Source organism: Myotis davidii, unplaced genomic scaffold (genome assembly GCF_000327345.1).
Source record: "Myotis davidii unplaced genomic scaffold, ASM32734v1 scaffold2027, whole genome shotgun sequence".
Classification (NCBI taxonomy): Eukaryota; Metazoa; Chordata; class Mammalia; order Chiroptera; family Vespertilionidae; genus Myotis; species Myotis davidii.
This window is the reverse complement of record NW_006297890.1, coordinates 686686-697616: the sequence shown is the minus strand read 5'-3', so window position 1 is coordinate 697616 and position 10931 is coordinate 686686. Positions and strand designations below refer to the sequence as shown.

At 41.8% G+C, this 10931-nt stretch overlaps 1 protein-coding gene across 1 annotated transcript in view; it reads right to left on the bottom strand.

Moving 5' to 3' along the window:
• Positions 1 to 8554, bottom strand: part of AMPH (amphiphysin) — a 101647-nt gene extending 93093 nt beyond the window's left edge. The window contains exon 1 of the mRNA XM_015570468.1: positions 8340 to 8554. Within this exon, the coding sequence (XP_015425954.1) occupies positions 8340 to 8357 (18 nt within the window). The 5' untranslated portion in view covers positions 8358 to 8554. The remainder of the gene's footprint in view (positions 1 to 8339) is intronic.
• Between the last annotated feature and the right edge of the window lie 2377 nt (positions 8555 to 10931).

Sequence of the window (10931 nt, the reverse complement as noted above, 5' to 3'; positions counted from 1 at the left end):
CCCAGTCAGAGCACATGCCTGGGTTGTGGGCTTTGATCCCCAGTGGGAGGCATGTAGGAAATAGCTAATCAATAATTCTCATCATTGATGTTTCTATCTCTCTCTCCTTCTCCCTTCCACTCTGAAATCAATAAAAAATATATATTTTTTAAAAATGATCAGTAAGTACCTTCTTTTAAAAACTGAGGAGAAACATTTCTGCTCTTCTTACTATCAAAACTATCCCTACATCCCTTAAGTAATTAGGTAGAGTCAGGCTATGGACAATGGCAGTCAAACCTGCTTCAACTTCCTACGCTGCCTTGTCAATCACAGCTCTACTGCGGCTCGGCCTCCGTCCTTCCTACACTGTCTACTTTTTCTTCTCTCCCCTATCTTTACTAGTAACACTTGGCATTTTTCATTTTGATGTTACTGTAAGATGACATGCCATTTATGAAACAAGCAGGAAAGAAATACATACGTGTATATACACACATACATGCACTTAGATAAATGTTCATGTATATTTTTTAACACAGGCTAATAGCAACCATATATAATGTAACATAAATCCAAGGCATGAGCTTTGGCATCGTGCCAAATTGGGTTTGAAGCCTAACTATTATCTCTTTATTTGTCAAACCTGTTGCAACTATTTACTTTGGTTTTTTAATGTAGTTCTTAATATGGTAAATATTTTTTCTGTTTTCTTATCCTATACAATATAAACTTTAATGCTTATGTAGTTAAATCTATCAGTCCTTTGTGATTTCTTACATTTATTACACATGTAAGGAGCCTTTCCCACTCTTAAAGTCAAATAAATATTAATTTATATTTCCTCCTGATTGATTTAGTTTCTTTAGATAAAAATATTTAATTCTTTAAATCATAATAACAGTTGCAATAACTTGTATGAAACCTATTTTGTGGCAGATACTGTTCTAAATTATAGTTCTAAGTAGTAACTAATTTAGTGACTCATTTAATTCTCACAACTACCCTAAGGCAGCTACCATTATCATCCCCACTTTACAGATGAGAAAATGGAGGCAAACAGAGGGGAAGTAACTTGATCCAAATCACACAGCTAATAAGTGGCAAAACCAGGATTTGGAGCCATGCAGGTTGGCTCTAGACCAGCGGTTCTCAACCTGTGGGTCGCAACCCCTTTGGGGGTCAGACGACCCTTTCACAGGGGTCGCCTAAGACCATCGGAAAACATATATAATTACATATTGTTTTGTGATTAATCACTATGATTTAATTATGTTCAATTTGTAACAATGAAATTGGGGTCACCACAACATGAGGAACTGTATTAAAGGACTGCGGCATTAGGAAGGTTGAGAACCACTGCTCTAGACTCTCAGTGCCCAACACAGTAGGAGCCATGCTGTCTCTGGAGTGGTTTTGATGTAAAGTGTAAAGCAAAGATCTCAAGTTATTTTTTTGTTTTGTTTTGTTCCTAAGGAGTCACCTTGCAATCCTAGCAACATTACTGAATCACCTTTATTTTCACAATTAGGGACACCACTTTATCACAGACAGTCTCATTTTCCTTGACATCACAAATGTGCACGACCTCAGAGATGAGCAGTGCTTTGTTATTCCTATGGTGCACTTATGGCCCCAGCCGATTTATCAAAATCCTGCAGCTGGAGACTTCTGCTCCTACACACAGCATCTGTGCCCCAGGCAGTGCGGTCCTGCTCAAGCAGCAGGGTCCTCAAAGCACAGGTGAGCACTCACAGCGACACGGAAGATGAGAATTCCAGCCAGCTCTCACTCTCTCATTAGGACTTCCTGTAATTACAAGATTTAGAAAACTAAAACGAGATTCACAATCAGCAGCTGACATTCACACAGCCTTTGCCACTTATAAGGAAGAAACAGTGGCCTGGAAAATGTGACAAACAAAAAAAGCCCCTTATTACAAAAATAAATATTTATGGGAGGAACAAAAGAATGATAGTGGAGCCCTAGCTGGTTTGGCTCAGTGGCTAGAGCATCGGCCTGCGGACTGAAGGGTCCCGGGTTTGATTCCGGTCAAGGGCACATGCCTGGGTCGCGGGCTCGATCCCCAGTAGGGGGCGTGCAAGAGGCAACTGATCAATGATTCTCTCTCATCATTATTGTTTCTCTGTTTACCTCTACTTTCCTCTCTGAAATCAATAAAAATATATATTTTTTAAAAAATGATAGTGGTTAGCAACAGTATCTTCACATGGCAGAACTATGGGTAAGTTTTTAATTCTATTTTTTCTAGGTTTTCCAAAATCTATAAATAGCACTCATTACCATCCTATATAATAAAAGGCTAATATGCAAATTGTCCCCTCAACTGGGAATTTGACAGGGAGTTTGACCAGGAGGCGGGCCGGCCAGCCAACCACCCACAGCCCCTTCCCCTGATCGGGACGGGCCAGCTGAATCCCACCTGTGCACGAATTTGTGCATTGGGACTCCAGTTACCTACATACAAATCATTAAAACATTTCACAATGACTAAGTAGGGTAAGTACGAATTCCAGTGTCCTTAATCTGTGAGCAAATATGCACTCAGCCCTACTCTGTGCAGATTTACCATCGGGCACTGGAGATAGAGAACAAAAAATGTTTAGTCTTATCTGCAATAATTTGATTTTTAACCTGGGAAATATAGTCATGAGTATTTGTAAATTAAATGTTAACTTTTTAAATGTTCAATGTACAAACTAGAGAGTGGACATTTTGTGTCAGAGCCAGGATTCTAAGGACTGCATCAAAGGGCAGCTTGATGCTCTTTCCACCTTGCATGCCCCCCATAATCCCAGCCTCTGCCGCCACCTTCCCTCTGTTCTTATGAGGCATTCACCTGGGATCAGAGCCAGGCAGAGGAGTGGCTGCATGCCTGTCCTCTCTAAACCTGATCGGAATGCAGTAGCAAAGACGCCCCTGTATCCTCCCCCAACCCGTGTAGCTTTTATCCACTTTCCTAAATAACTCTGATAGGGAACCTTCTAAACTGACAAATCTATAATAATAAAAGCATAATATGCTAATTAGACCAGATGTCCTTCCAGACAACCTTCCGGACAAAGCCGGGGCTGCGAGGGAAGCCTGGGTCACAGGTGCCTGCCGGCAGCCAAAGGGAAGCCCAGGTCCCAGATGCAAGAGGGAAGCGGGTACCAGCAGTTGGGGGAAGAAAGGCCTACTCTTGAACGAATTTCGTGCATCAGGCCTCTAGCATGTTATAAGCTTCTCAGCTACACTGCCACTAGAACTTCTTAAGCTTGAGATGGGGGCACTGTGCAAAATCACAGTTTTAAAGGATACAACTGATAACTAGAATACCTAAACATATGCATCTAAACATATCCAAACATAGGATAAGTAAAAATATAGTAGAAATGATAAAGAATGGTATTCCAGTATAGGGCACCTACAATGAATGGAGCTTGCAGAGCTAGAAGTCGTTCTGGGCGAGTCAGTGAGTGAGAGGTGATTGAATGTGAAGGTCTAGGACATTACTGTCCACTACTGTCGACTTTATAAACACTGCACACTAAATTTATTTTTCATCAATAATAAATTAATCTTGGCTTACTGTAATATTTTTAGTTTACTGGAAAAGCTGTATTTTTTTTTAACGTTTTGACTCTTTTATAATCACACTTAGCTTAAAACAGAAATGCATGCCCTGGCCAGTGTGTCTCAGTAGATTGGAGTGTCATCCCATAAACCAAAAGGTGGCAGGTTCGATTCCTGGTAAGGGTGCATGCCCAAGTTGCAGGTTCTGCCTCTGGTTGGGGACCATGCAGGAGGCAGCTAACCAATGTTCCTTTCTCACACTGACCCCTCTCTTTCTCTCTCTCTCTAAAAAAAAAATCAATTAAAAACACACAAACACATTATTCTAGAAAAGATGACAAAATAGATGGATGGAGTATTCACCACTTCCCATACCACATCAAAATTACAACTAAATTATAGAACAATCAACCTGAATAACTGCCTGAAGACTAGCTGAACAGAAGTCCTATAACTAAGGATATACTGAAGAAGCCACGGGAAGACTGGTAGGAGGGGCAGAGACACCAAGTGAGCTAGCCCCCACTCACATGTGGCGATTGAGAATCCAGAATTATATTTCAGCTGCAGAGGCCCCCCCTGAGGAGAAAAGGATTTCAACCCTACGCTGGGCGCCCAGCCTGGAACACTAGTGCTGACAAGAAAAGTCTATATAACATCTGGTTGTGAAAATCAGCAGGGATTCTGTCCAACCTGGTGAGACAGAAGGCTGCTGAAAACCCAGGTATACCCCAAAAGGTCCAGCTCACAACACCTTGGGCTCCAGAAGATGGGATGTTGGCTGGGGGTGAGGGCAGAAAGGAGGAGGGGAATCCAGGAAGATACTGAGTTTTGTGGCTTCCAGACATGCCCTGGAGGAACGGCTGCCATTGTCCCTGCATTGAGCCCTCCGCCCACACAGCAGAAAATGAATCTGCATTAGTCTGGTGAACTGGAACTGCACTAGGTCCACCCTGACAAATCCCTGGAACCATCCCCCACTGAAAAGGTCCACAGGCCAAAATGGCAGCTGGGATTGGTGTACCCTGAGACTTTTGCTGAGTAGCCTCAGGCCCAGCACTGGTGCCAAATCTGAAAATGTATTAACCTGGTGAAAACACTCACCCAACTATAGTGACTCCCTGAGACCCTGCCTTATCCAATGTGCAAATCGCCAAGGCTCTTGCAGCAAATGAGCCTTATGGGCAGGCGACAGGGGAGGCAGGTCTCATGGGGACTTAGACCGTTGGTTGACCCGCCCAGGCTGGGCCTTGGCGTACAGCATGGCCCATCCCTCCCATGCACATCCAGGCCCAGCGAAGGCAGCTAACAACCATGAATAACTTTGTAGCTCCTGTTAGGTAGCCTCAGGTCAGTCACAGGCAGTGTCTGACATAGACCGGTACCAGGGTTCCTACCAAGTGGCCCCAGAAAAAAACACACCCAGTGGCTGGCTTCTGAGCACAAACAGAGCACCCCCTCAGGGATATGCTGTTTCTCTCTGGTGAGTAATTCTTGGCATTTAATCATGAATCTCATCATGTAGTAGAGAAGGGGAAGGACCACCTAGGGATTTAGAAGGCCAGGTTTCTAGTGGAAAACCTGAGAAATTGATGTTCATGGGCAGCAGGCATTCCCTCTGTACTCTCTTGGGCACACAGCCTGATTCCATTGCTGAGTCATCAGGGACGTGAGCAGATGGAGCTGTGTCCTCACAACTTCTTCCTAAATAGAATGCTGTTATGTAAAGATCTGGGCTTGAATCCAGTGTGCAAGGGCACATGTGTAAGTTAGTCAAATAGCCGCTAGGGTCTACTTTTCCCCCATGTGCTTCTGGTTTCAGACTCAAAGTTCTCCTCCCTTCCCTTCCAAGTAAAAATTACAAAAAATTCATCTTTGAATTCTCCATGACAACCAAAAAAGATGGCAATTTCCAACTTTGGGCAGCAGCAAGCAACATGTTCAAAACTCGGACTTCTAAGTCAGTGATTCAGAATCATAATAATAACAACGGATATTCACACAATTATTTACTGGATGCCAGATAAGTGAGGAACAGTATCTATTTCCTTTCACAATAGAGCTATAGGATAGATACCGCTATTATTTCCAATTTATGAAAAGGAATCTAAGAATTTGTGAGACCCAAGTATCATAGCTATTAAAAAGCAGTATCAGGGCCTAAAACTGAATTCTGTCTGACTCCAAGATCCGAGCTCTACACCAGGGGTGGGGAACATTGGCCTATGGGCAGTGAAAGGCCCACAAAGTCCTTTGGTCTGGTCCTGCCAAGGCAAACCCAGGCAGGACTCAAAATTCAACAAATCTAGGAGCTTTTTTCATAGCAACCTAAATTTATATTGTGTATTATATTAAATGAATGATGTTATCAATATCCAAATGGCCCTTGGCATAAAAAAGGTTCCCCACCCCTGCTCTGCACCATAACTCATTTGGAAAGAAGAAAACAAACACCATTTTTCTGGTTGGCATGACATAGGGCAGGAGATATAAGTTGACCACTAGCTTTTAGCTGGAGAGGAGGAGAGATGCGTAAACCATGTTAACTAGGGCAGGGCACTTAGGGGGCTCTTGCAAAGTAGGAGGATGGAGCTTGATGGTGACTACAAGCCCTGAGGTCATCTGTGGCACCAAGTCCCATGGACACAATTCGGGCTTAAGAGAAATACATTCTATTTGTAAACATCCTTGAGGAAACAATGTGACAAACGCACTTTATATTAGGTTTTGATGTTATTTTACACACCACAGACTCAAATTTAGCATAAGTCTTTAATACATGGATCTGTTAAACAGACAGTCTACTGTGCTGATGGAATTTTCCTGTATCTACTCTAACCGGCTCTTTACTAGTAAATGCAGTGAGAGCTAGATTTGAGCATCCTTTATCATTTAAGTGCCATATATGGTAGAATTTCTAAATTTCAATAATGCCTCCGCATTGATTACTTCTCCTGATGGGAAAGTTAAATATAAATGTATGCTAAACTAAGGATTTGGAACGCATAGAGGATTTTACTTACAAAATCCTTAAATCAGAGGACAGTCACATTGCAGCTATCCTGAGAGATTTTTTTTCTAAGCTTCATCTCTTTGCACTGAGATAATGTTCTCACATTTCTTTTGAAATTAGTGTTCACCTTTTTTAACCCTTTTAAAACATCTCATCCGACAAATAATGACACAATACAAGAAGCAATACCTACAAGGTGGTTGCGTGAAGTCCAGACAGGGACTAAAGCATGCCTATTGCTTTGGAATATTTCACCAAGAAGGCAACCACCCCAGAATTTTTCAAATGTAGAAATTTTTTGCCGAAGCCGGTGTGGCTCAGTGGATAGAGCATCGGCCTGCGGACTGAAAGGTCCCAGGTTCGATTCCGGTCAAGGGCATGTACCTGGGTTGCGGGCACATCCCCAGTAGGGGATGTGCAGGAGGCAGCTGATCGATGTTTCTCTCTCATCGATGTTTCTGGCTCTCTATCTCTCTCCCTTCCTCTCTGTGAAAGTTCAATAAAATATATTTTTTTAAAAATGTAGAAATTTTTTAATATGGAAATTCTCCAACTGCTGGGGTCCAACCCCAGCAGGTCCAGGGGTCCCCAAAGGTGTGGACGGAGTCGGCGAAGAAGGAATGACACGGAGACAGCATTCAGTTGATCAGCAGCCTTGCCAGGATCTCTAGCCACAATCTCCAGCCAAGTTCTGTGTCCATGTTCTCTCGCTAGGTTCTCCAGCCAGGTTCGGTTTAGGTTCTCTAGTCAGGTTCGGTCGCCAGGTTCTGTCTAGGTTCTCCAACCAAGTTCTGTAGCCAGGTTCTGTCCAGGATCTTTTGCCATGTTCTCTCCAGCGAAATTCTTTTGTCTCTAGGTTCTGTGTAGGCTCTGTCTTCTAAGTTCTGTGTCTAGGATCTTCATCTAAGTTCTGTGTCCTGTTGTCTTGTTACATCTGTATATATACCAGCTGATTCAATCCTATCAATCTCTATTCCAAAGGTTAGGGCGTTTCTTATCTCCATTCCAGAGAGTAAAGATTATGTAGCTTAAGCATGATTGTTCGTAGTTAAAGAGATTAATTACCCGCCTGGCACTTAGTGAAGGGGTTTTATTCCCTAACTTCAGGGGAAAATCTCTACCTGGGGAAACAACCTTTCTCGGAGAGGTGACCTTGGTTAAAACACATAGCGCCAAGAAGGTGAGCAAACATATTAAGAACAGTATGCCATATATGCCAGGTCCCTTGAAACAGCAAGGATGGACCGGCTCCCAGCATCCAACCTACACATACGTACAGGTAACTATATAATGAAATTCATATACCCATCACCCAGCTTCTGCCGAATATTGTCACCTCTCCATTCAGAATTCTCACCAGAATTTTTTAAAAAGGCATTCTTTGAGCAAAATAAACCTTACATTAGAATACCAATGGTGTCTGAAATTTTGTGTGATAGTAATTCCTTTAGACTTCTATCCTGTGGGAGGAGTCACGAAGCAGTACAAGTCAAGAGCAGCTGTCAATTTCAAAACTACTCTAGATAGTAACTCACACTTGCAACAAATCAAGCTATGGAAGTGCTAATTGCTAGTGAGTCAGCTCTAGACAAGACGGTTTGATCTTTCTCCTACATTTACCACATTGATGAGAAAATACAAGGTCCAAGATGGAAGGAGTGGTTTCGATCTAGTGCAGTATGCAAGGTGAAAGCGTGTGTCTCAAATCAGGAAAACCAATAGTTTATGTTATACCACACATGTTGTGACCACAGATCCGCATTTTACTTACCATCATCATCACCCCCATCGTAACCGTTTACTGCTGACCCACTCAATCCTGCATGCTAAGCACTTTACACATCTCTTGAATCGCCAAGAAAATGGGCACTTTTATCAATTCGCTGGTGGAGAAATAGAGGCTTGGCGAAATTACATCACTGGTTCAGTAGAATCTACATTATAAAGGAAGTCCTTCTGACTTCAAAGTCTGCATTCTTTTGCCTGTAGCACACTTGGGTCCAAAGTAATATTGACCCGAATATTAATTGTATAAATGCACACACAAATATAGAATCCCCACTATTATGAAACTCTTGGGTATTAATGTATGGAATGTATGGAATGTTAACTTTATAATTTTTTATGACTCTTAAGGGGGCAAGTAAACCAAGGTGCCGAAGCCAAATCATTCTGTGCGCTGAGCTCCATGCCCTTCACTGCACCTCAGACCGTCACCTGAGATGTTAAGAAACAGCGCTGGACGCCAGTGTTCCCCACGGCGGGTGGGACACGAGGGTTAGCAGTTATGACTATTTGGTGCCATCGAAAACAACAGTGACACCACCCGGAAGTGCTTCAGAGGAGGTGCTTCCAGGGGAAAATAGGGGCTTGATCTTCTTGAGTTACTAGTGGTGTGTAAATTCACGTAATTCAAGACCCTCTGGTATGCAGAAAACATTTTATACTGAAATTAACTGACAAGGTTTTTGGAGAGACTCTAACAGTTAACTAATGAAAGCTTGCAAAAGAGAAAGCACTATGTTATAACCTCAGATATTAATTCACTGGGGGCTTGGAAATGCAAAAGAGAGTCCTCTACAATTAATTCATTAAACAAAATATTTAATTAACATATTTCTCAAACAATGAAAAAAAAAAGAAAAGTGGTGCAGTGATGACCCTGCTGTGACATACTAAAACATCCCAATCCAAAAGGAAATCTTCATAATTACTGTGACTGCCAACTACTCTCACTCTCTAAGTCCTAAATGACAATATTGACTCTAATATAAAGCTCCTAAATAGTCTTGAGTAATCAGCTAGGTTTCTCAGCTGCAAAATTCCGAACTGTACTGGTCTGAACTGTAAAACTGCTCATTGATTACCATTAACTCTCATGCTCTATAGTATCTTTTTTTTTTTTTCAAATATATTTTATTGATTTTTTACAGAGAGGAAGGGAGAGAGATAGAGAGTTAGAAACATCGATGAGAGAGAAACATCGATCAGCTGCCTCCTGCACATCTCCAACTGGGGATGTGCCCGCAACCCAGGCACATGCCCTTGACCGGAATCGAACCCGGGACCTCTCAGTCCGCAAGCCGACGCTCTATCCACTGAGCCAAACCGGTTTTGGCTCTATAGTATCTTTTTTGTTATCTCAGTTAGTCTTTTCCTCCCCCAACATTAGTTCTGTACCATTCTCTCCATCACCTACACATAATTATCCTTATTATCTTCAATCTTTTCCATTGAGGTTGGGTTCTGTAGATATTAAAAGCAAAAGCAAAGGGAACTCTATGCATATGTCTAATCATTATTCTGCTCTTCCTCTTTTGGTGAACTGATCTGGATATGCAAAAAGCACTACAATTTATGATTTTCTAAATGTTTTCTGCATGTGCCAGACATGTTAATATCATGACATCAAAATGGACATGTCAAAATGTAAAACTCATTTTTTTCAATTAATATGCCATACACATATTCATGTCTTTATTCAGTGCCTAATCCAGCCGTGGGCAAACTACGGCCTGCGGGCTGGATACGGCCCGTTCGGCTGTTCTATCGGCCCGCGGAGCCGAAAGAGCGGAGGGTTCTCTTGCTCTCCTCTCCGCTCCTTCACCAGCAGCAGTGTTAACATGTATTAGTTCACACAAACACTCCATCCACGCTTTTGTTCCGGCCCTCCGGTCCAGTTTAAGAACCCATTGTGGCCCTCGAGGCAAAAAGTTTGCCCACCCCTGGCCTAATCAACTATCAACTATAATTATGGGAGGCTACATTGGATTATTTGGATTTTTATAATCAGAAAAAAGAGAATAGATATTTTTAGAAAACCTGTTAAACTAGCTGTGATTCTAAACACTGTTACTTCTTGATCATCAAACTATCAGGTTAAAGAACTATTGTGACACCAACTTGAATATATGTATTACTGAGGTTGTCTTTGTAATTGTTAAAATGTAATTGAAAATTTCACGAACATCTGAAGTTCAAATACGTTCCTCCACACCCTCTTTTGGCCCCTTAAAAACTGCTGCCTAGTAACTATGCAATCAAATAAGATTAGAAGAATAAGGAAACTTACAAAAAGTAGGTGTGTCCAACCTCTACATTTTAGAATGGAAAGCATCAAAATTTATGTTATTAATCAAATTCCACTTTCAATCATTAAGTTTATTAGTCGATACCAAAGTATTGCTATTAAATATGAAGATAGAAATCAAATGATCTAAGGTTCACACCAGGTAAGATGCAGCATGCGCAGATGCTTCATAAAGAATGACTGATGTCCCTTTCTGGAATAAATACTAGTAAGTATGATAAACACATTACTCTTGGTTAGTTGTGGTTTAGCTGCCAGATTATGTCTAACTCT